General features: G+C 39.7%; 1 protein-coding gene across 1 annotated transcript in view; it reads right to left on the bottom strand.

The window, feature by feature from the left end:
• Positions 1-27637, bottom strand: part of LOC122794868 (PR domain zinc finger protein 2-like) — a 993012-nt gene that overhangs the window by 736015 nt on the left and 229360 nt on the right. The window contains exon 3 of the mRNA XM_044063467.1: positions 8807-8959. Within this exon, the coding sequence (XP_043919402.1) occupies positions 8807-8959 (153 nt within the window). The remainder of the gene's footprint in view (positions 1-8806; positions 8960-27637) is intronic.

Below are 27637 nucleotides of genomic sequence, written 5' to 3'. Positions count from 1 at the left end.
AGCCAATAAGAGACTTCACTCTATAGCATAGCGTGCCGAGTCGGAGCTGAACCCATCAGTACAGAATGTAGGCGAGATAGGATCACATAACATCCTGTGTTTTAATCTCAGAGTCTGGTAGATTAGCAACATTTTGAGAAGCTTGGGAAAGCAGAGCCAAGGAATACATAACCATATGAGTTTGGTAATTTATCGCTCTGACAGCTGAAGTAGAGGAAGTATAAACCTTATTACCCAGTCTCTCTAGAATCTTGCTCTCCTTATCGAAGGTAAAAGTTTAGCAGAAGGAGACAATCATGAAGATTGATCATAAGCTATATAAACAACTGCTAGATCAGCACAGGGCCACTTATAGAGAAACCTACAATCATCAGGCACCTTGTAAAATGTATCTGGCCTCTTGGCAGCAGCAGTCTGGAGTCTTAGAAGAGGAGGCAAAAGCATCCAGGAAAGCTGGGAGGACTAGAGGCACTGCAGAAAGAGAAGGGACCTCCATCTGCAACTGGTCATAATACCTCTTTTGCTCATCAAAAATTTAGGAACAATCCCATTTGAAGAATTCCCTCATTTTGTAGATGGTTTCACTAAAGGACATCTCTTCCACAGGGGAATCTCCCCCATTAGATTTCTCCTCTGGAGAAGCTTATTCCAGGTGGATGTAATTTGAATGGAATATGCTAGAAAATCTTCATCAGAGGAAGAGTCATCACTATCTGTAGAAATAACCTGTGTCCCAACTCCCTGAACAAGGGAGAAATTAAAGTAAGGAACAGGAATGGCCAAGAAAGGCTTCAGAGCCATCAAAGCCTTGATAAGACTCTGGGAGAAGGCATCCCAGTTAGAATGAGGAGTTGAGGGAACATGAGAATGTCTTGATTTCTGTTTTTTCTTTGCATGGATCTCTGCATGTGGAGAAGTAGAGGAACCTGACATAGGCCTAACGGCCTAAGTAGTCTGAGGTAGATCCCTAGCAGAAGTGTTAGGAATGTTCCCGGGGCCTTCAAGCACAAGCTGTAGTTCCCCAATTCCGCCCAAAATAGGCACTTGCCCTGCCTTTGTGGACATGGCAAGATCAGATTCCCTAGCAGCTTCCAATGAGGTACCCACCGAGGAACCAGACCCAACCTCCGAATGTACCACCAGGTCTTCACTGATCTCAAGGGATACGTCAGAAGTAAGAGGTGCAGCCAAAGAGGATTAAGGTCTAGGTTTGCTAAACTTCATCTTCAAACTCGGCTCAGCCAAAAGACCCCCCTGAACTCTCCATAGCGTCTTTAGCTAGATGTTTAAGCTTCTGATTCCCCAGGTAAACCAAAAGATGGCTATGCAAGGTCTTAGGCACAAAGTCCTGACAAATGGAACAGGATCAATAGTTGTGACTAGGTTCTAAGCAGAAAAGACAAAGGTCATGGCTATCTTTATGTGGAATCTACCTTCCACAGCTACACTTGCCCTTTCTGGATGACATGAACTAATAACAAAAAGGAGCATCAAGGAAAAAAATCCCCAACAGGGCACTTATCTGAAGCTGGCAGCAACACATGGAATCTGACTGCAGACTGACGTATGAGCCAACCTTCTGAATAGCGGCAGAAAAGTTCTGGGGTTTGTACGTGCGGACAATCTTTTATGGCTGATGTCAGAACATAGGAGTGATGCCCCACATACCTGCAGTAGCTAAAAGCTGTTGTATACTGACCAGGCATTGGGTCATTGGGTGGAACACTACCCATATGCAAAGAATACTGAAACAGTGAATAGAAAGACATAAGTACATTATCAATGTGCAATTACAGTACACTATACGGGGGATACTGGTAGTTATTCACCAGTAATTATGAAAACCTGAAACATTCCATATTACTTAAAATTTCTAAAACTGGGTGACTTACAAACTATTACATGACCTCAGATGAAACTTTAGAAAACTGTGAGTGACACACTGTACAATACACATCTTGAGAGAGATTCATTATTATTTGTACTGTTAATTATATGAATAATAAACAAAAAAATCTCCAAAAATGTGGAAAGAAAAAAAAACAATGATCACTGTCCATGACCACCCAAAAACAAATGTAACAATACATTGAGTAAATCAAACAAATTAATTACACAGATTCTGATGAAATTCTATACTATTGTCTGGAACGAAAGCACTTAATCCACAGATAAATTAGTTCATTTGATTTACTCAACAAATTATGTTTGTTGTGGGCTGCTGTGCACACTGATTATATAAATAATCAAAATTCTGCATATTTCTGTAAATGCCTTCGTGAACATGCACATAGAAAATAACTTTTTGCTGTTATGTGAAAGCTTACATCTGGCTATCCAAACTAATGTGATATATATATATATATATATATATATATACACTGATGTCCCCACTCACTAGGCTGGACAAGGAGATGGTTACTTAGCTGCCTGTCGGGAGCCAGAATCTACCACATAACACAAGCACTGAGGTCACTCCAGAACAAGTACAAATATGACTCTGTCATTGCTCATGTTGGTGTGAATGACTTGAGACGTACCTCCCTGGACTACATGAAAAGAGACATGGAAGAGCTCTCTGATCACGTAGCCCAGGCGGGTATGACCCTGACCCTGAGTAGCATCCTGCCCTCACCAAGAATGATACTGCAGTATAAAGAAAAAATTATCAATTTCAACAATTGTCTAAGCTTCTGGTGTCATTCAAAGGGGATCCAGTGTCTGTCAGCCTGGGATGACATGCTCGACAAGCCTCGTTTCTTCGCAAGAGATGGCTTGCACCTGTCACTCCTAGGCTTTCGAATACTGGCCAAGGTTCTTGCTGCCCCCATAGTGCCTTTTTTAGGCAAGGCTCAAAAGTCAAACCCACCTCCGTAAACAGCACAAATAAAAAAATGAGGGTTATGCTACTCAACACCAGGAGGTTAAATCTCAAAATGCACGTGCTCATAGCACTCCCTCAGTATGGAGAACGTCGACATCTGTGCAGTATCTGAAACCTGGTTCAAGCTCCACAGAGCACCCCAGCACTACCGGGCTACAACTCATACCACACATTTCGGTCACAGAACATGGACCGAAACACAAAAGGAGGGGGCGTGTATCCATATTCATCAAGGAAACCAACACCTCCAGGTTAGTGGTGCAGTATGATACCTCTGAGATCATCCATGTCCAACTAACGGGCAAATCTGCAGTGCAAATTGTGGCCTGCTACAGATCACCCTCCATGACCGAGGACCACTACTCTGCCTTTCTGGAGACACTGGAAAACATGAAGATCCTACCGAACACCCTGATATTGGGCAATTTCAATTACTCTACCGTTAACTGGGAAAACTACTCAAGTACAAACTCCCAGGTCCAGCACTTCCTGGAATTTATCAACTCAAATACCCTGGATCAGCTGGTAAACTCCCCTACCAGAGGTGAAAACATATTGGACCTAGTCATCACCAACATGGGCGACAGGTGTTCCGCACTAGAGGTCATCCCGTCACTGGTTAGATCAGACCACAAACTAATCACTCTGGATGTCCACACTACACCACCACCCCCAACCAAGGAAACCACAATGAAAAACTTTTCTATAGCAAACTTCACCTTACTTAAGACAGAGATGGTAAGTTTCACAGCCCCCACGCTAAAGGATAACAGTGTCCAAGATGCAGGAACCTTTACAAATGCACTCTATGAGCACCTACAAGGATGCATGGATCGTGCCATCCCTAGCAAAACCAACGCTCACTCCCCTAAGAGAAGGAAACCAGTCTGGTGGACTCCTGCCATAAACAGGCTATACAATAGAAGGAGAAAACTAGTTCAGAAATAAAGCAAATCCCATGAAGGAAAGACATCCCTGATCAGTATCAGTAAGAAACTAAGGTCCCTAATAAAATCATCCAAGGCTAACTTTGAAAGAAAAATAGCCAAGGATTTGAAAGATAACCACAAAGCCTTCTTTAGCTATGTCAAGAATCTAAGTGGCAACTCGCAGATATGCTCTGAGCTAGTGCAAAATAGCACATACTATACTGAATCTACTGATATTGCAAACATCCTGGCAGATAGATTCAGTGCAAACTTCACCCCCCTCTCACCCCCAAAAGGGCCCACAACAATACCGGAAAAGTGTAGTGTCCCAGAAATCACGAACGCACAGGTGAAAAGAGCCCTTTCAAAAGCCAAAAGCTGTGCATCAATGGGGCCAGATGGTGTCCCAGGCTGCATCTTGCACGAACTACAGAACGAACTAACCCCCCACCTAAACACACTGTTCAAAATCAGCCTCTCCACAGGCTACGTGCCCACAGAATGGTGCACAGCAATGGTTATTGTGCTCCACAAAGGAGGGGCCACAACTGACCCTGGTAACTATCGCCCCATAAGCCTGACTTGCCTGGTCTGCAAGGCTATGGAATGCATCATCATGGAATTCATTAACAAACACATTGGGAACCTCCAAACACTTGACCTGACCCAGTTCGGCTTTGTTAAGGGCAGATCATACCTACTAAACCTGGTTGACTTCTTTGAGACAGTCAACAAGGCCATAGATGATGGGAAGGTGGTTCACAGAGCCTACCTTGACCTCGCCAAGGCTTTTGACACCATTCCGCTCTCGGGAATTATAGAAAAACTCAACAGCCTGAAAATAAACCCCTACATCACGAGATGGGTTGCCAACTGGCTTACAGACAGAACTCACACAGTAAGAATAGCGGGCTCCAGGTCCGACTCTAAACCAGTCACAAGTGGTGTCCCACACGGCTTAGTCGTGGGACACCTACTGTTCAGCATATACTTCTCAGAAGTACAGGCAAACAAAGGAGGACTATGTCTAACCAAGTTCACCGATGACTGCAAACTGGGAGCCATAATTGACTCTCCGGCTGACACGGACATTCTCCAAAAGGGCCTTACTGAGACGGACACCTGGTGCCAAAATCATGGTCTCAAGCTAAATGCCAAAAAATGCATAGTCATCCCGTTTGGGAAAAACAAAACACCCATGAATTACCGCATATGTGGCAGCCCCCTTAATAATAAAAGATCTGGGGACCCAGGTAGATAGTACTCTCTCCTTTGACAATCATATTGCCAAAGTTAGTTAGGAAATCCTTCTATGTAGCCTATCTAATTACTAAAGGGTACGCATCTAGAAATAAAGAGGTTATAGTGCCCCTCTACTCGTCACTCATCAGACCCATCATAAGAGTACAAATCCCCATTTGGGATGTACCTCACAAGACACATCCAACAGCTGGAAGGACCACAAAAGTACCTCACCAAGAGGATTACTGGCCTCAAATATATGTCCTATGCAGCCTGACTGGAAAAACTCTGACTGTACTCAGTGGCATATCGCTTACTCAGAGGTGATCTCTGCCTGACTTACAAAGCCATGTCCAACTCAGAATTGATGGACATGCTCCACCTAAAGAAATCCAAGTCACTGCAAGCCACTCGCTCTAGTGAGCTAAACTTTGCCACAACAAATAAATAGAACATGCTGGAGGGATAGATTCCTGTCACAGAGACTCCCCATGCTTTGGAACAAAATTCCTAACTACATTAGGCAGAGCCCCTCACTAACACTCTTCAACAGAAACCTTGATGAGTGGATGGGTAACAGAAAATACACCCTTGGGATCACTTCATTGGCTCTTCTTGACAGAGGCTCAGTTAATTAATCAATGGAGCGGCAAAAGCTGACACACTCTGGCTAGGCTTACAAATGCCCTCGGGTAGATAGCCTAGTACCTACCTATGAACCTATAATACATACATATCTATAAAATATATATCTATATATATATATATATATATATATATATATATATATATATCTATATATATATATATATATATATATATATATATATATATATATATACACATCTATATATACATATATATATATATATATATATATATATATGTGTGTGTGTGTAGAGTTTCCAAGCTATGCCAATTTGTTTGTGAAACATTAGAAAAAATATAATTCTGGGTTTGTATGCATAGTAATGTATTATAGTACTGATATACATATTGTGGCTGTATTGACTTTCAATGCAAAGAAGACTTTACTGATAACATTTCAGTTTGTACCACTGTAATATCTTTCATTGTTCTTAAAATATTTGCATTTCTTTGTACTATGCTTTTTAAGCTGATTTCTTAGAAAATGCTTTGGAATGTATTGATGTGTGCAGGCTACCAGAAGTGTGAAATCCCACATCACATCACATACATGTTAATGATGTAGCCTTTCATTTTGATGACATATAATTAAACGTGAAACACAACAGATGTTTTAAAATACTGACAGCACTGTCTGCTCATATATCTATATCAGACTGCTTAATTGCAGCCGATGTTATGACTTTGTTTCCATCTTCATAAGATTTTACAAATATGTCATCAAAATATTATTTAATAACAGTCAGTGCAAGAAAGCAAAGTTCTAAAACCACTTCTGGAAACTGTATTGTAGTGGAATACAGAAACACGTGAACAAGGCCAGACAAGGAATCACAGGATCATAACATACCTAGTCATAGATATACCTTTAAGCAGACACACTTAAAAGTTCTTGCCACCCTTTACATGTACTTAATACTGCTTGTAATAATGAGTAATTATAAAAATACTGGATACAATAGCTAGCTTCAGTTGCACAGAGGAATGAAGCCCTGACTATAGCCTAGGAACCAGAGTTTTATTAGTGAACTGGGTGCCTTACAGAGCAGGTAGGGGAGGAATTGGCATGCCTATCTTTGGGGTAGAGGATGGAGCAGAGCTGGTCTTGAACTGTGACAAGCTTCTGGAGGAGGGGCAGCAATGCAAATACAAGGCCTGGGGGGATGGATGTTGGGCTCAACAAGCTACTACTTGATGCATGCCTTTATGTGCAGGTGTGCACTTGCACTAGGAAGGCATTGTGGGCTTCCACAGTGATAAGGATCGCATGCCCCTCCACCTGGGGGTAGAACCACTGCGAATGTTACTATAGGGATGCCAGTCTGAACAACACTCCTCCAGAAAACATTTGCCCTGATACTAAGTGAGTGAATATGCTATGTCTGATTAGGGGAAGGCTCAACGTTTGCCAGGCTTAATACAACTGGCTTAGTACTGTACTGTTGTATGAAAGTTAGCAAAAGAAATATAAACTTTGACAGGACTTTGAAAATCCATTTACCAAATGCAAGTTAACCAAACAATTATCAGAGCTTGGACAGATGTCCAGCCCTCATATTCACCCAATATTGTTTAATCATGATGAGAACTAAAGGTTACAATTGGGACATTGCTGAATTTGTTTCCTATTCTTCCCTCTAAGCCCCCCACCCCCCAAAAAAAATCTGTTAGAGCTTTGCACGGTGTCTGTTATTGACTTCAGGATTAGCACAGTTTTGGGGCAAGCAAATGGTATGGTGGGAGAGAACAAAGAAAGTCACATAAGAGATAGTGTTCAAATAAAGGATTATACTGAGGAAAAAATGTTGAATCATTTGATCTAGAACTTCTGAAACCAGAATAAAAAGCATAAGGTAAAAAGTCACCACCTACAGGCAAATATAACTAATTTATGTCATATCAGTAACAAGCAAGGCAACAGCTTAGAATTTACTGTACTGAACTCAGAATGGTAAAACGGGCATAAAATAAGTAACAGAATAATTATTAACTGTTTTCTTAACTATGCTTACTATACTTTAAAGGTATATTATTTTGCGTGACTTACTTTTCATTCCAATCTTCCAGTTCAAAACATGCAACCGGCATCAAAATTCACTAAGAACATTTATTAGCATTACTAGAAATATAAGACAGAATATGTGTGTGAGTGAGAGGGAGTATAGAGGAATGGTGAGGATGCAAGGAGTACAGGTGGTAAAGGTGGATGAGTTTAAATACTTGGGATCAATAGTTCAGAGTAATGGTGAGTGTGGAAGAGAGGTGAAGAAGAGAGTACAGGCAGGATGGAGTGGGTGGGGAAGAGTGTCAGGAGTGATTTGTGACAGACAAGTACCAGTAAGAGTGAAAGGGAAGGTCTACAAGAGGGTAGTCAGACCAGCTATGTTATATGGGTTGGAGACAGTGGCACTGACAAAAAGGCAGGAGTTAGAGCTGGCTGTGACAGAGTTAAAGATGTTAAGATTTGCACTGGGTGTGACAAGGGTGGACAGGATCAGGAATAACTATATTAGAGGGTCAGCCCAGGTTGGAAGGTTTGGAGACAAAGCCAGAGAGGCAAGATTACATTGGTTTGGACATGTGCTGAGGAGAGATGCTGAGTGTATTGGGAAAAAGATGCTAAGGATGAAGCTACCAGGTAACAGGAAAAGAGGAAGGCCTAAGATAAGGTTTATGGATGTGGTGAGGGAGGACATGCAGGTGGCTGGTGTAACAGAACAAGATGCAGAGGACAGGAAGAAATGGAAACAGATGATCCGGTGTGGCGACCCCTAACGGGAACAGTCGAAAGTAGACGATGACTAGAAATATTAGGTACTAATATGCCTAGGCTTAAAAGCAATGGCTAGAAAAACTCAGAAAATAAACTAAGAAAAAGTAGACATGAATTCAGTTTTAAGCAATATGTTATTCTATAAGCCAAACTAGATGCAGAAAACAGAATAAACACATGTGGTGTAAAACTTAATGCTGAACAAGGATTATATACCAAAGATATAAAGTATACTTAAACCTTCACCTAATATAGCAATATCCTGATAAAGGGGAAGACAAATGATATAAAGTAATTACATTTTATTAGTCAGCACATATATCCAGCTACCTTGAAAGTTTTGTAGTAAATGGCCCTGTTGACTTCCAGTGGAAAAAGATTCTGCTTCTCAGACGAGCCAGCCCAATTCACATACCGAAGCCAGTTCCCTTTGTTTGGATCCGTAGCATCAATGCACATCCAACCCAAGTTTGGAAAATAAACCTTAGGGTAGCACAGAATAATACTATTAATTATGTTCACAAAATTAGAAAATAAATTATTAGTTTAACAATACATCTGAATGTAGCAGTTACAGTGGCTGAATTCTGTTGCTTAAAAGACATGAACTGATGCTAAAAGAAAAACAGTTAGCCAGTCAGACCAGTAATACTGCAGTCTACATCTGTTAATACTCCTTCCAATCAGATTCATTATGAACCTTGAAAACTGTGAAGAAGAGGCAAATGAGGTAGCAGAGTTAACTGGGATGCATGGCACTACAGCATACGGAATGATAATTCCCTGGTATCAAAAGGACACTCTGCTTGCCTTCATGGCAAATATCCAGCATTTGGAAATGAACTATTGAAAGAGTCTCAGGTAGGAAAGGGAGGGATGAGTAACAAACACTCCTCTGTTATGGGAAGGCATGGGCTAGAGAATGCAGGATGACTGTTCAACAGTAGATGATGTTATGCAATGTCAAATACCTTAGTGAAATTTCCAAGTACTGTTTCTACTGTACACTCCAAGTTCAGTATGGAAATAATACCAAAAAAACCAGAATGTACACAACACCATTCTGGACATTAGTTTGTTTTGAAGCCATTTTAAAGCATTAGAACAATGGAAGAGGCAGTGGACTCCATACATTTATCAATGATGAACTCATGACTGGCGAATGATAGGAGGGAGATGGGAGATCAATTCTCAGGGTTATCACCAGTACTGTCTTTGTGAATGGGACGAACCAAGAGGTGTACAGTACTCATACAAAATGACTTAAAGATAATGACACTGTTAGTGATGTTAAGATATATCCTGTTTCAGAAATATGGGAAAGAATACAGGGAAACTGAAGAGACATTAAGTGTAGGAGTATAAAATACTGCATCATATTCCTCCCAGTCACTTAACACCTCTCCTAAAATACCTGGTGCCATTACGAAATAACATGTTTAAAAAACACTGGAAGTTCCTCCAGCAACCTTTATTTATAACTAATTCTCACAGATGAAGGGTCAATCATTGTCAGTATTTCAACAGGTAGCGCAATTACCTTTGGTGCTGAAAGATCAGAAAGCTGTGGGTTCTCTCCCACATCACGTACCTTGATACTGTTAAGGTTTAACAATAATAAAATAAACTTCAGTCATTCTCAGATTAAAATACAATTTATTAAAAAAAAAACATGTGTGGGAAACTGTACTCATGAAGTCATGTCTCCCTGAACAAAATAATTTGTGGTCTTTTTATAGTTAAACTTTAACACCTTTATCACTCATACCACTGCTAGTGTCTAACAGAAAAATGCGAACTAACACAGTTCATAATATAGTTTATTCTTCAGACCATTACTAAATATCAAACAAAAATATGTTAGTTTTAGTAAAAATAGATGTGCAACTTATGTACATTTTTAGCTTACTATGAAATAAGTTTCTTTTTACCATGTGATTTAGAAAGAATTCTGCCTCAGGCTCAGGAAATGAAACTTAACATTCAGCACTTTTTCACGTTTCCACTTATGCTGTTGCAAACACATACACTAACCTTCTAGGACACTTACAATTTCATTTCAACCCTTTACAATCTCTTATCTGATGCTGAGAAAGCATCACACACATATCATAAAACATCCTTTACACTTTAAATATATTACCATACATTTTTCCAAAATCTTCAAAAACTAACTCTTCATTTTCACCTGCTATTTGACTTTAAGTTACACTTTTTGTAAATGGCACTTCAAATTCTGTAACAATTGGTTTCATCGAGATGCAATCACTCTGATTAAAGCTTTACATAAAAATAAAAGCAAAAACACAATCATAATAATAGCAATAAGCATAATAAATTTCCACACACTGCCTCCCCATGCTGAAAACAAACTGGTTAGCCAAGCCCATTGTAAACTATCTACTTAGTCACTTTTTAGATGATTTCCAATGACTACGTATTGCATGTTCATTATCAGGAATAAACAAACAGCATTTCTTGTGCACGAGCACGCAAGTACCTCCCTTTAACGCAAGTACGAAATCAAGTGCCATTCGATTTTGCAGTACTACTGAATGTATGGCACTCAGTTCTAGAGTTATCGAATTAACAGTTTCAAACATTTCATTACTTAATACTTCTAATAACTTGGTGAGCTTTATCAGCTCCCAAAATGATTTTACAGTCCCATAAGCAGGTAACATACCAGCCCCAGAAATAACATCATCTCCAAGATCCATATGGGAAAGTCCTTTAAAAACTGCTTGTTCTAACTCTTGATGACAGATCAATGAAGCATCAACCTTTCCAATCGGATTTTTTTACAGTCTAATTAGTACGAATTTTCCCAATGGGCAGGGTATCTATACATCGAATGGCTAGAACTCCTCTCCCAATATAGCAACACCCCGACCAGTTTGCTGGCAGCCAGGGATATGCAAGACTGATACAAATATAATAAAAGTCTTTCAGCATGACTATTCCTTTTACTAAACTTCCACTGTGCATTCTTTGAGTAATGTTACATTTGCTCTGACAAACCTCCACAGTTCTATTTTTCGCATAGCAAGTATAACCGTTAACAGTCACCGAAAGATTAAGTTCAGCAATTTTATTAAATGATGTGACATTATGCCATGAGGCATTTGCATTCTTACTTAGTACTACTGGTGAAAAAGCTGTCCCCATATCAGCTTCATTTACAGGTACTGGAAACAATGGGATGCTTCCATGATAGTCAGTAGTTATGTGGGCACATACCAAACAGTTACATTTAGAGTCTTAACATATCTATTTAATAGCGTGAAATGTATTGAAATTTAGATGTCATAGGTTCATAGGTTCATACTAGGCTATCTGCCCTAGGGCATTTATAAGCCTAGCCAGAGTGTGTTTGGCTTTTGCCACCCATTTTAAATTAATTTTGCTATGCCTTTTTTTAATCTTCTGATTTCTGTTAGATTTTATTAAAAGTTTTTTTTTTTTGTTAAGAAATAGAACGGTACTTACAGTTTCAGCAGAGATCAGGAAATGTAGTAGTAGAACAAAAATAACAACTGAAGTCATCACAGCAACAATCAGACATGAATGCTGAGATGTGCGGAGTTGAAGTGGGTTTTCAAAAATGTCCAGGCACAAATTTGTTTTGCGATAAATAGCTCACTGCTGTACTCCAAACACACTCCATATAGGTTGCTGTTGCAGTTTAGTGCCAAACAGCACCTGGTCAGCTGACTCAGAGAAAATGTCCCCTTCTGATGTCCTAACAGAATCAGTCATTGGTTCTGTTTCCAGTCTCTCTGTTTTTTCTTCTGGTACAAGAGAAAACTGTTTCATCATCAGACAAGGCTGGAGACTGTAGGGTGAAGTGAATTGGTTGGCTTCCCTCATTTAGCACTGCTTTATGGACATGGGAAATATGGATCTATGTTGGAGACTTTTCAACATAGCTGTGACAAAGACACCAAGAAAGGACCTTTCCACTGAGGCTGGAGGGTATGTCATCAGGAGGAGGAAAGAACAAACACCCAGTCTCTTGCATTAGCATCAGGATCAGGCTGGAGCTGGGAGGAGATTACCTAAGAATGAATATGCTCCAGAACAGAAATAAATTGTTTACAATAAGTACGCATTGTTTCATCAACTACTGGCAGATCAAGATTTGCAGGTAGGGGTATGGTTGGCATCCTCATAAGATGTCCCATAAGGAGTTCATGAGGGGAGAGCTTTCTAGGTGCACTGATTGCACTGCAGATAGTAAATAACACTAAAGGTAAAGCCTCTGGCCATTTAGACACATTTCTGCAGCAAGTTTTGCTAACTTGGTTTTCAAAGTTTGATTCATTCTTTCTACTATGCCTGAAGCCTGAGGTCTGTGTGGACAGTGATACTGGTTTTGAATATTTAGAGCTTTGCAAATTTGTTGCATAATCTAACTCGTAAAAGGAGTACCTCTATCTGACTGAATACAACATGGTACCCCAAAATGGGGTATAAACTCATACAAGAGTTTCTTGGCTATTGAGGCCACATAATTTTTTATGCATGGGTATGCTTCTACCCAACCATAAACAAACATCAATCAAACCAGTACATATTTAAACCTTGCACACATTAGTAATTCTATAAAATCACACCATATACAACAAAAAGGTCCCCATGGTTTTTTAATATGCTGTGTAGGAACAGTCACAGATTTAGAAATATTAAATGAAAGACATATATTATATGTATTTACAAGATGCTGAATAACTTCTCAAGTGTAAGGGGCATACCAGTAAGTCAAAATTTGTCTTACTAAATCATTTTTCCCCAGATGGGAAGGCAAATGGTAAGCCCGTGTTAACTGCGGTAAAAAAGTTTGTGATGCTCCTAACCTTCCAGCCAAATGGTATCAAGTGAGTCTGGGGAATGACAGCAGCCATCACAGATCCACCTTACCCTTCAGAGTCATTAGCTTGGTTCTGAAAAGACAACACTTCCTGAAAGGTTACAGTACATGTTCAACTTAAAAAGGCACCAAAAAAGAAGCCTGAACAGGATTTAATAACATAGTCTGCCTTACCGCTACATCAGCAAAGGTATTTCCTACAGATTCAAATGAGATATCTAACCTATAAGCAGCACATTTAACAACAGCTATGTCCCTAGGGAGAAGCAGGGCATCTGATAACTCATTTACAAAAGCTGAATTTTTAATTTTTGTCCCTGCAGAGGTTAAATAACCTCTTTCTCTCCAAAGGTTTCCAAAATCATGAACAACTCCACAAGCATATCTGAAATCACTGTACACGGTAACAGTCTTTCCCTCTGCTAGTTTGTACGCTTCAGTAATAGCTACTAATTCAGCTACTTCAGCTGAAACATTTCCCTGCTCCTGTCCAGTCAATAATACTTGATCAATTCTACAGACCGCAAAAGCGGCTGTCAATTGTCCATCTTCACTTCTCATGCACAATCCATCAATGAACAAAATTAAGTCAGGTTACTGCAGACGAGTATCTTGGAGATCAGGTCTAGGAGGAAGCACATTGTTGACAGCAAAAACACAATCACAAATTTCACCTTCATCAGTAGCAGGGATGGAGGCTGGATCCAATGGAGGGTATCTAATAATTTGCAAAGAAGGATTAGAAGTAGAGCTAGCTCATATTTGGAAAGTCTAGAGGCAGAAAGATGTTGTGTTTTAGTCTTTAATAACAAAGCATTAACAGCGTGTGGAACTGCAACAAAAGTAACATGACCCAGAGTAAGAGCTGCTGCCACATCAACTAACTGGACAGTTGCAGCTACAGCTCTAAGGCATGGGGGAAGTGTGGCTGCCACTGGATCAGATTTGTACTGTAATATGTGATTACCATGTGATTTAGAAAGAATGCTGCCTCGGGCTCAGGAAATGAAACAACATTTTGTACTTTTCCATGTTTCCACTTATGCTGTTGCAGACACATACACTAACCTTCTAGGACACTTGCAATTTCATTTTAACCCTTTATAACACAGATACTGCAGTGCAACATAAAAGTGTGTGGGTGTGGGGGTGGTGTACTCCTGAATGTGCCATTCTTGGGATAAGATGTTAAATCAAAAATCTCATCTGCTTGAGTTGGCAGTATCTTTGGTGCCAGTAAAAGATCTTATGGCACTTATCAGAAAGAAGAGCAGGGAAGTTCCCTGGTATCCTGGCCAAATTTCCCCTGGTCAGTTTGAATATCACATTGGGTCTCCCTTGAAAAGAGGACACTGGCCTAGTGGGACTAACCCAGCTGGCCAAGCATCCATCTGCAGCTGTTATCCCTGATAAGCATCACAATAGATCTCGCAGTTGCTTTCCCCTTGCACTAGTGGCTATGTTTCTGCCACTTGGATTCATCTCATCCTCTTGGTCACTACTGAAAGTTCAGGACCACAGGTGAGGATGGGAACAGAGAATGACAAGTAAGCTACAAGCTTCATCATGTGATAAAGCTCCTATTTCCCCACCACAGTCCAGTAAAACACCCACAATACCACTGCCACTACACCCATATGTTAGTCAATTTCTTGATATTCTCTACCTTCATAAAGACTCCCAAGATACTAACATTGCTCCACCTAAGTGAGCTTCTCTCCATGTCAAGTACAGAAGGCAACCCATTCTTTTCTCAGAGGCAATTAAGTTCTCAGATTTGGTGGTGCTGATTTTATTTCAGTCACATCACATATGGCAGCAAATCACTCCAGGGTAAGCTGGAGATCACAGTAATTTGAGGTAAACATAATGTGCACTCCAACTGTTTGATAAAGTAATCGTATGCCTTTTTCAATCAATGCCTTCAGAAGCCAAGCCCATCAGTGTGATGCCCCCAAAAGAATATTACACATGTGCAGATTATCTTGAGTAAAGAGAGCTTCAGTGATCGGCCCTCCTCCCACGTGCTCATACATAAGGGTAAGCTTTAAGAAACTAAGGAACATGTAAGAGACCTGAAGAGAACAACAGGAACAAAGGAAGATCATTCAGTAAAGTAAAGTTCAAAGTAAATAGAAGCGAGAAGAGATCAAGAAATCACATCATGCTGACAAAGGAACAAAATCTTTCCATTTTCAAGAGCCTGATTTTAGTGGCCGAGAAGAAACGTCAGAAAACTACTGAGAGTGTAAAACCTGGGGAAATGTTGAAGAAGAAATCAAGGCCCTGGATTAGTTGGGCCAGAGAGGCTCCCAGACTGAGGTTTTTTAGAGGCACCTGATGTTGGGACAGAAGGTTTGGAGAGCCAGCAAAAGGTTTGGGTTGGGACAAACCTGTTTTATCTTCAAATTTGGATATGGAAGATTTGGCATACCAAGGAAAGGCATATCGAGAGGAAATGTTGGATTCTGGCTGACAGAAGATTAAGGCTTAAGGAGGATGGAAGAAGAAACTCTGAATAAGAGCAAATTCGAGAGAGGTTGATTGAAATGGAATGCAAAGGAGTCTTCAAGAGGATCTGTGGAAGAGTCTATCATCAAAAATATGTTGGTGTCAGTGGGATGGGTGTGGATCGAGCATCCTTCTGCTCAGACTGTCAAGGTCCTGACTTTTGTTTCCCAGAAGGTTTCTGCTCAGACTGTCTTAGATCGAAGGTTTGTTTATGCACCATAACTGTTCTTGTGAAATCTGCAAAGAAGGAGAGCTATGTTAGATAGATGGCTGGAGCCTACCACATAACTCCATGATTGTCTGCCTGTTCTGCAAAGAGTCCTAATAGTAAAAAAAGTTGTTGTCAGATGTTGTATAGAGATGGTGTTGTCTGTCCGTATTAGTAACTGTCCTGGTTGTAAAAGAGCTTGAAACTTTAATACTTTCTCCTGAGCTAGGTGTTTTTGCTTCTGATTAAGCATTCCTGCCCTGAGATGGACAGGTGCGCCCAAAAATCAATTCCCAGGCGGTGGGGTTTCCCTCTGAAGGTGGCAGAGCGCGGAGGGAGGATCCTGAGTGGTTTTTTTTAGAGGAGGCAGGACAGAGAATCCTTTATGTCCTATGCCCTGATGGGAAGGAGACCATATTTGATTTAGGTGTCACTGTATTTTCCTCATGTGTACTACCATACTGTTTTGCGTATAGGATGTATTTGTGTCATGTAACCCAAAGCCTGGGATGCAGGAGGGCATATGATACCAAAGCCTAAAGGAATTTCCTTGCAGATAGTGAAGTTAAGTGTAAGTTGGTTTTGAAAGCTGAAGCCAGCTGTAATTGTTTTGTGCTGTCAAGCACCCAGAAAAGTTATCATGTGTGAGAGTTGTCCAAGAAGAGCACTTATGTAATGGTGTTGTCCAAAAACTTTTTTTTTTGATTTCAAATTCTAGATGTCCAAGGGTTACATCCTTGCTGTCTACTTAAGCTGTGGGTAAGACATCCTTGCTAAACTGAATTTTGAAATCGTCCAGATCTGGGGTAAAAATTTAATGGAGGGGTAAATTTGAGTAGCTACTCTGAGCCAGGCATTTGGTGAAGACCCTTGGGGCAGTAGACAATGAAAAGACACCGAGAAGTATGAAAGAGAATTGAAAGTGCCTTGAACCTCCTCTGAACCTGCGATCCTGCCTGATAGATCCTGTAAATATGCCTCCTTTAAATCCCTCCCATCCATCCACATTGGACATGCATGCAAGTGGTTGCTGTAGAGTAAGGTTGGAATCGGAATCTCTAGAAAGGTGTTCAGAAGGTGTTCAGATCCAGAATGGGTCTCCATGAGTCTCCATGATGTTTTACCATAGGTAAACCTTAAAAAAGCCTTGAAATCTGAAAAGTGGACCAGTTTCTATCTCATTCCTTAATGGCATTCCATGGCAAAAGGTGCCAACTGGTGTAAAGATGATGTCCATGTTGATCTGGCCTGTCTGGCCATCCGCTTGTATGGCAAGGTATGGAATTTGTAACCTCTTAAAACCACATCAAAACCAACCTTCTTCTTGGTTTTTTTGTTGTCAATTTTGAAAAAAGAGAGTTTATCAGAAAAAAAAGTCAGAGTCAGGAGTCAGCACTTCTGCTTTTGAACTGCTATCACGCTAAGGCAAGAAAAGACTGGAGAAAGACTGGTCAGATAGGCATACTACCTCACGCGCTCTGATGTCAGGAGCATGGTTGAACAGCCCGGCCTTGGACCCAGACTTTGGGATTCTGGCCGACTGGGGGCTGCCTACCGGCAGGGGAGAACCCTACAGTCATGACTGCAACAGTGAAACACGATGAACATCAATCTGATCTCAACAATGGAAACCACTATGAAACTGAATGGTACAGTACAAAAGGTGTTGGCAATGACAATAAGGCATACAAGGGCATAAAGTCTAGGCAGGTGGGCTGGCTGAGGATCATCTAGCTGAATGGACATGGAATGTTATTAGAGCACACTAGCACAGCACAAAAATGTCCTATAGGTGAACTGGCATTTCTCCAAATTACCTTTAAGTGTGCAAAATAAGTTAATGTGTGAATACTGTGATGGGTTGATGATCTGTGCTGGATTAGTTCCTTTGCTTTGCACACATTAAGTGCTGAAACAGGCTCTGGCTCCCTGGTGACCCTAAATTAGACTTAGTGGGTAATCGGAAAATGAATGAGGGAATGAATGAATGTTACCAGAGTTTTGAAGTGCAAACTGTATAACCAGTGGAGAATTATATCCTTACCTTAAGATTGTTGAATGTGGACCACATCCTCTTGGCCAGTGCAGTTTTAAGATTTTGCAAATGATCATACAACTCTTATCTCATCAAGCAGCTATCTGAAGATACACAACAGCATGACTGTTCCAGACACCTTTAGCCATCAAACTATGTATTAACTGAAATAATACTTTTGTTCAAATGAGAAGTTATAAATTAATGTTTTCTACAAGTATACAGATTATTACTATTCTCATTATAGTCTGGACTGGTTATAACATTTATTTGCAGAAAATATTTCATAAATGGCCTGTTCATTTGCATTACATGTGACCATAAAAATAACACGACTCTGGTAATGTAACACCTAGGATTCATATGTACACAAATCTGATCTAGACGGTATCTGAAGAACCAAATCTGGCCAGTAGCAGTACCTCTCATTTTCACAAGGTATTAATGCCATTATTTATTTATTTATTTATTTATTGCATTTGATTACCGGGAAAGTCCACTGGGCCTGACAAACCCATTTTTCAATGGAGGCCCGGGGAGAAAAGCTCCACAGTTATATAAACAGTAAAATTAGAAACAGTACATTAATAATTATGTGTGGAGAAAAAGCTTTACAGTTGTTTGAACAGACAGAAATTTTAAAGACAGTACAGTAATCATATATAATCAACATTATAAATGATACAGGTAATAATAGACAACTTGGGACATAGCAACTATGTATATTTTATACAACGAAGTGAGAGTAACAGATCTCAAGAGGTGAAAGGCAGTGAGAAAGGCTGACATTCTGAAACAGTGATAGTTAGAACAGAGAAAGGATAGGAAGGGAGAGAAGTAGAAATATATGGCAGAGTGGTATAGGGGGAAGCAGTGATAGTATGTTGGGGGGTCAGATTTTAGGGTTGTTTGTAGAGGTACAGGAACATATCCATTGTGTGGTGAGATGAGATTTAAGTGAGTTTTTAAAGGTAACGGGATTAGTGATTGCTATGAGTGCAGGGGGAAGACTGTTCCATAGTTTGGAGACAGAAAAGGAGTATAACATATGACCAGCGGAAAGCTTAGGTTTGTCGACATTTAGTAGTAGTTTATTTTCAGATCTAAGTTGCCGGTTTGGGTGGTAGACGTTCAGTATACTAGTGAGGGAAGGACAGGCATCAGGGAACTAGATAAGTTTGTGGGTGATGGTAAGTTGTAGGTATGATAGATGGTGGGAGAGTTCTAGCCCGTTGAGTTTTTGCAGTGTAGTGCAATGATGGGTGGAGAACATGGTATTAGTGGCAAATTTGGCAATTTTGTTGTAGCATGAGTTTAGTTTGTTTTTCAGTGAGGATTGTATATTTGTAAGAATGTGTGCACCATATAGGAGGGTTGGGAGCAAGTATACTGAGGTTAGAGGTTTTTTTTGCCAGAGGAGTAAGGCAGAGGTTGTGTCTATAAAGGGATCCTAGTTTCTGATTTTTTTTTATGTTATTATGGATATGAAGGTCAAAGGTTAGGTTGTCATCAATGGTGACGCCAAGCATTTTAGTGTTGGGGATGACGTCTATGATAGTGTTGTTTTGGGACTGAACAGTGAGTTCTGATTTATTTATTTATTGGGAAGTTTTTGGTTGGAGTAAAGATTAGGAGTTTGGTTTTGTTGGGGTTTAGGGCTAGATGGTTCTGGGACATCCATGATTCAGTGGAGGAAAAAGCTTCTTGGGTAAGTTGTTGTAGTAGGGAGGAAACTTTGGAGCAGCAGATGATAGTGGAGTCATCTGCATATTGTATTAGAGTAGAATTTGAAAGACTAGTATGGTAGTCATTGATAAATATAGTGAACAAGAGGGGTCCTAATATGGATCCTTGGGGTACACCTGTTTTGGTATTTATGAACGGGAAGAAGCAGTGTTGCCAGATGGTAGACTGTTGCCTGTTGGTAAGATAGTCACAGAACCACTGGAGATTAGAGGGAGATAGGTTAAGGTTGGATAGTTTGAATAGTAGGAGAGGGTGTGAGACTGTATCAAATGCTTTGGAGAGATCGAGAGTGCAGATACAATGGATCCAGAGTCACGGGCTCTGTTAACAGTGTCTAGAAATGAGATAAGGGCGGTGTTGGTACTATGTTCTGGCCTAAAGCCATGCTGTGTGGGGGAGAGCAGTTGTTGTGTGACTAGGTGATTGAGTAGTTGAGTTTGGATGCATTTTTCGAGTATTTTTGAAATGGGGAAAGTATGGCAATAGGTTTGAAATTAGAAATGTCAGAGTTTTTGCCACCTTTATGAAGTGGGAGAACAAATGCTTTATTCCAGATATCAGGTATGTGTGATTCCTGGATAGATCTATTGATGAGGATGCTAATGGGATATGCTATTGATGAGGCTGATTGTTGTAAGAATTCAGCAGGTATGTTATCAGGGGCATTAGTGCAAGGTTTTAGTTTGTGAAGGAGTTTTTTTTTACAGTGGAGGTGGGTATAGGAGAGAGAGAGAAAGTAGGAATAGAAGTGGAAGGGGGATTAGATACATTGCTGTTTGGTGGATTTGCGTCAGTGGAAGGGAAGGTGGTAGTAAGTTTACTGATGGTTTCTATGACGTATGAGTTAAAGAGTGAGGCTAGCTCAGAGGGTGTTTTGTCAGGGTTTGGGGATGGATTATGGTGTGTTCCACGCTGTAGTAGGGCATTGACTGCTCCCCAAAATATTTTTGGGTTATGGCAATGTTGATTTTGGATTCTTTGGAAGTATTCTTTTTTTATTTTTAGTAACTAATCTTTTGGCTTGATTGCGAAGTTGCTTGTATAGAGAGGTTGGAATCTGTTTTGGTTTTTTTTTTTGCCAGGATTTCCAGGCTTTGTCTCTAGAGGCCATGATTTGTTTTGTGGTCAAGGTAAGCCAATTAGCATGATTAGTTTTTACTCTTTTTTTGTCTTTGGGAGGCTAGAGTATTAAGGATCCTGAGAAATATGGAGTTAAAGGACTCTACTGTTTCATTTAGGGGGAGAGATTTTAAGGGATTCCAGTTGATGTTGTGCAATACCTCGTTGAGAGCTATGGGGGAGAAATTAGATAGATCTCTAGTATACTTGTATTGGTGTAAGTTTGGTATATTGGTGGACTTGCGTACTATAAAAGCTGGTGAGTGGTCACTGATACTATCTGGGAGTATACCTGAGGTGGAGATATTTCTAGGGTCTGATACCATGATCCAATCTAGAATTGTACCTTTGCTACATTGCTTGTTTGGCCTAGTGATATCCGAGATTAGCTGAGTGTAGGTATGAAGGTTTATGCCTAAGGACGTATTGTTGTTGGAGATATCTGACCAGTTAATATTGACATCGCCTAGAATGATTGTTTCATTCTTTGTTGTTGGCAGTCCAGGCAAGGATGTCTTCCAAAACTGGAATGTTATTGCCTGGTGGGATATATATATATATATATATATATATATATATATATATATATATATATATATATATATATAACTATGATACATAGGTTCTTTTGATTATTTAGTTTTAGGAAGGAAATGAGTAATTCTGCATTGGAGAAGGTTGGAGATTACTTAGAGTAGGGAATCACTGTGAAGGTGCTTGGATATAATAGGGCTATTAGCCATCAACATATGTAATATCTTAATTAGAACTTTTGTGAAACCAAAGAGTTAAAACTAGACGCCTTCTATAAGTACAGAGGTTATTATTTCCATAACAACTGAGACCATTTATGAGATTATTTCATTTATACAAAATACTTCAATAAGCAGCTTGCGCAAATGCAGTAGATAAAGCCAGAAGATGGCAGCAAAATACTACACAGTTCTAGTGTTTATAAATCTCTACAACAGCACTAAATTCAAGTAATAAAAAGCTTCACACACACACACACACACGCACACGCAGACACACACGCACATTATATACATACATGACATGCTCTTCAAAAATTCAGTCTCTACAGTTACACAAATTTACAAAACAGAACAGTTTATGATAGATTCATACATTAGTATTAGGCTAACTGTCCTTATAGACCATTTTACGCCTCACCAATTACCCCTTGTGAGAATCAAATTGTGTACTTTGTGTCTGTAAGGTAAAGACCTTAACCATTATGTCAACCCATTTTTTCAATTAGTTTCTCTAGGACAAGCAATCTGGGAATCGCATGTCCTATAAACTATACGTCCACTTACTGGACATATTTAATCTAAGTCCTTGCTGCTCACCCTCACACTGAAGTCTGCCACTGTTATTCTATGTGAGACACAAAAGCTCAAAATAGAATAAGCTCTTTGCTGGACGCAATTCCTTAATTAAGCTCTTGCAGGTCGTCTCTAAGCTGAAGGCTTTTTTTGTTAGTCACTTTTCTCGTGGACTTTCTTGAATATCAAGCCTTCCCTAATACTCTAATGAGCAATTCATTCTCCATTCCAAGCTGCACTTAGGGAGGGTGTTCTCCTTCCACAGGAGAATATTTACTTATTTTATATGTACTTTAGGAATGTCTATCTCAGAAGTCCCATTTTCAGTGGAATCCTTGCAAGATAACTCCAAGAGAAAAACGACATTGCTAATACAACAATATGATAATTTACCAAACTGTAGTATATAACAAAACAAATATTTCAAAAATAATCACACACTGTTGTCCAGACTATCGGGTAGATAACTGTACCGACAAGCCTTCATATGAGAGAGACTTGGGTTTTTGATAAACAGCCCACGTCCTTTCCATGGTAGCTGGTATGAGTTGCTGCAAATACAGGATCTAATCTCTATTATCCATCTCTTTCCTCAGGTGCACCCCGCATAGAAGGCTTCTTTGAGAACACAGCTTGGCAGAACCAAGTTCTCATGACAGGCCACACTGCTACACGGTGTGCCCGTGTTCTCCAAATGATGCTAGCACTTCCATGAGCTGGACTGACGCCTTCCCTGTGCATGATGGGGGCGCTGGCACTGACCATCCACCTAGACTGGTTCCTTCACTGCCTAGGTCACTAATCACTTTGGGTCACATGAGTCATAGTCAGGGATTTATCTTTTCATATATGCAGCTGACCTCCCCCTCCCCCACACTGAACGATGTCAGGGTTTCATGCAAGTCAAAAGAGTTTAAAATAAACTGAACTAGCAGTTGGATAAATATAATGACATCATACTTTGCTGGCTCTTTTTCAGTGAAGTCACCAGCATTTCATATGAGTCACAGAAAATACAGTAAACTGATGAAAGACTTGACTGCACATGCTCACCTTACACACCTGTACTACTGAATATCTAAAAGTACTATATGTTTACAAATATGTGTACAAATATATATGTAGGCACAGTTCCTGACCCAGAGAATCCCCAGACTCTGGAACAGACTGCCCATACATGTCAAGCAGAGCGCCTCTTTGGCCCTCTTCAAAAGGAATCTTAACGATTGGATGGGAGAAAGGAAATTCACCCCGGGGATCACGTCAGTCACCCTGCTAGACAGGGGTCCAGGAAGTAAATTGTGTGGGAAGAAATAGTCAGAGAATCGTTATGGCTAGGTTTGTATAGGCCCTAGGGCTGATAGCCTAGTACCAACCAATGAACCATTATTATAGGCATACCTTAGGTAGGCATTTATAATTTCCTCACATGTATTTTCACGTCTGTTGTACTTCTTAATAAAAATTATCAAAATTTATTTAAAAAGAACCGAGTAAAAGTTATACTTTCTAGCCCTAAAAATCTGGCCAACCTTATGTTTGAATGTTGTGCCACTCCTCCAATGACCATCAAGCCTTGCCCTGCTGATCACTCTACATACCGATTCTTCTGTAAGCAAGAGCTCTATTCTCCATTTGTTCCCCTGGGAAACAGGCAAGCATGCCAGGAGTTGCAGTCAGCTATGGTCTCTGTACATATGTAATCAAATGGTTCTACCACCTCTTGTAGACAGCAATTCCATCTGAACTTTGGTCTCCATACCAGATTGGACAATAATACTGGGAAGGGACATGTATCCCAATTCTGGACCCACTCAACTAACCTCATATCTCCCCAAACCAGCCACTATACATCCTGAAACAGTAACAGGCTACCTCTCCAACCATCCGGGACTTAAAATACTACACAGTAACTTAACAAGTGTCTGTCACATAATCACAGAAGTTCATGCCCGCATGACCCACTACTCCCCTGTTCTCTTCTTAGCCACAGAAGCCTGGTTAAACCAATTAACAAACTTACAGAAATACTCCCACTAAGTCATAGCACACTTAGAAAAGACAGAACCAACAAAAAAAGCAGATGGAATTGCTATTTTCTACAGAAATTTTTTTACATCAATTTAGGGCAATTCTTAGAGAAGACATGGTGATTAACAAGAAAGATGATGAAAAACCCATATTAGTTTATAGAAAGGTTGCCATCTTGAAGAATATTTTAGAAAAATATCCACATACTAATTACGTAGTAACTAATACTAATTTTATGAGAAAATAAGGGCATTATCATTACTGTAAGCATATAAAGGTTGGGAAACATTTTGATATCAAAGGGTAGATTTTTAAAGTGCAGGGTAAGCTTGACTTTTCAACTAAAGGGGTGGTTTATGTGGCTTTATGCCAGTTACGCCAATGTTTTTATATTGGGAAAACTGAATAAATGCTCAAGGAATGTACATATGAGCATTCATATGAGATTAAGAAGGGTAAAACAACAAATGCCTTACCAAAACATATTATAAAGTATTCCGGGCATGACTGAGTCTATTGCTCTTGAAAGAATACCAATAAACAGTAGTGGAGGACCTTGGCCACTTTTCATTGAAAGGAGAGAATCATATTGGCAGCTGTTTCTTATTACCAATAATTGGCCAGGGCTGAACGATTACTGCTCTATTACATGTCTCTCAAAGTTGAAAGCTTCAGGTAGATAAGAGAGTTTTTGTCTGTGTTTTACATACACATGACGTGGGTTTAATGTTTGTCTGATTAAGCAAACTTGATGAGATACATTTTGTATATATAAACGGCTAACATTCTATTTTATTATTTTTTACTTTTATTTTGTGTTTATGATTTTTGACTACTCCTTTAAAAGGATATGGGTATTGCTTTAAATAAGAGCAGAATGACATGGATGTTAGTAATCATGTGATGCTTGGCGGGATATTTAAATGGTTGTATAATACTGATTTTTTTATCTGATGAAGTCCTGTAGGGTACGGGATAGAAACGCTCATCTTTTTATGGGTTATCTTTTTATAGACTAAAGTTTTCAAAAAGCTCCTTTTTGTGGTTATTGAAGACCTTTTTAGTTTACCTACTCACAAGTGACACCCTACCGGATAGCCTAAGCGACAACCAGCTATGCTACAGTGAATATAAAAGGTGTACACACCCCTATTAAAATGCCAGGTTTTTGTGATATAAAAAAAATGAGGCCACAGTAAATAATTTCAAAACTTTTTCCACTTTTAATGTGCCCTATAACCTGAACAATTCAATTGAAAAACAAACAAATCTGTTAAGGGAAAAATATAAATATAAAAAACATACAATGAGCTGGTTGTATAAGTGTGCATGCCCTTAAACCAATACTTTGTTGAAGCGCCTTTTGCTTTACTTACAACATTCAGTCTTCTTGGGTACACACTAGTCATCAATTAAAGAGACTCTGATTAACCGCAAACAAAGTTCAGCTGTCCTAGTAGGATTTTCCTGGCATTTACTCAGTTGCCTGCTATAGAAAAAGCCATAGTTTGCAGAAAGCTTCAAAGCATCAAAGGGATCTCATTGTTGAAAGGTATCAGTCAGGAGAAGCGTACAAACAAATTTCCACAGCATTGGATATACCATGGAACACAGTGAAGACGGTCATCAAAAAGTGGAGAAAATATGGGGCAACAGTGATGTTGCACAGAACTGGACATCCCTCCAAAATTGATGAAAAGACAAGACAAAAACTGATCAGGGAGGCTGCCAAGAGACCTACAGCAGCACTGAAGGAGCTGCAGGAATTTTTGGCAACTACTGGTTTCTACTCCACGTGACAACAATCTCCCATATTCTCCATATGTCTGGCCTATGGGGTAGGGTTGCAAGACAGAAGCCTTTTCTTACACAGAAAAACATCCAGGCCTGGCTAAAATTTGCAAAACAATGCATCAAGTCTGCAAAAGCATGTGGGAATGGGAAAATGTGTTATGGTCTGATGAGACCAAGGTTCAACTTTTTGGCCACAATTCCAAAAGGTACGTTTGGCCCAAAAACAACACTTTGTATCGCTATAAGAACACCATCCCCATGGTGAAGCATGGTGGTGGCTGTATCATGCTTTGGGGTTGCTTTTCTTCAGCTTGAACTGGGGCTTTAATCAAGGTGGAGGGAATTATGAACAGTACCAGATACCAGTCACTTCTGGCCAAAAACCGTCACAAGTCTGCTAGAAAGCTGAAGATGAAGAGGAATTTCACCTTTCAACACGACAATGACCCCAAGCATACATACAAATCAACAAAAGAATAGCTTCACCAGAAGAAAATTAAAGTTTTGGAATGGCCCATCCAGAGGCCAGACCTAAATCCAATAGAAAATCTGTGGGGTGAGAGGGCTGTGCACAAGATATGCCCTCACAATCTGACAGATTTGGAGCGCTTTTGCAAGGAAGAGTGGGCAAATATTGCCAAGTCAAGATGTGCCATGCTGATAGACTCCTACATAAGAAGACTGAATGCTGTAATTAAATCAAAAGGTGCTTCCAACAAAGTATTAGTTTAAGGGTGTGCACACTTATGCAACCAGCTTATTGTATGTTTTTTATTTTTATATTTTTCCCCTAACAGATTTGTTTGTTTTTCAATTGAATTGTACAGGTTATAGGACACATTAAAGGTGGTCTCATTTTTTATAGCACAAAAACCTGGCATTTTAACAGGGGTGTGTACACTTTTTATATCCCCTGTATACATAATCTGACACCCCAAAAAGCTCCACAATGTTTATCACTATAACACAGTCAGAAATTTCAGTAACTTTCTTTCTTGATTTCCACATTTCTCTGCTTTATATAAATGTTCATAAAAAATTCCAAAATATCTCTAATACCTATACAGAATCTCTGGTTATTTTTTCTTGTTACAAGCTTCCTAAATTTGGAAACAACCATTTTCACTTTATGTTGCTTAAGTCACTGTGCTAAACATTTTGTGCTCTGGAGTTATCATCAAAAAACATTTGCTTAACAGCAATCTTTCAAAACTCATGCATATTATAGGTTCATAGATTAGCACTAGACTAACTGCTCTTATGGACCACTTTAAGCCTAGCCAACTACCCCATTTGAGAATCAAATACTGCACCTTGTGCTGTAAGGTAAACACCTTAACCACTATGTCAACCTTAAACCTAAAGTAATATTTGGACCATACCTCTCAACTTGGAAACATCAAAAATCTGGACAAGGCTCATGAAAAATAGGTACAAATCTGTACACGGATTAACATACATTTTGCATACATAATTATGTAACCCCACCCACTCCAATGGAATTGTGGGATACCAAATT

The sequence above is a fragment of the Protopterus annectens genome, chromosome 2.part1 (genome assembly GCF_019279795.1).
Source record: "Protopterus annectens isolate FY-2018-M chromosome 2.part1, PAN1.0, whole genome shotgun sequence".
Classification (NCBI taxonomy): domain Eukaryota; kingdom Metazoa; phylum Chordata; order Ceratodontiformes; family Protopteridae; genus Protopterus; species Protopterus annectens.
The sequence above is the reverse complement of the archived record's forward strand: the minus strand, read 5'-3'. Positions and strand labels throughout refer to the sequence as shown.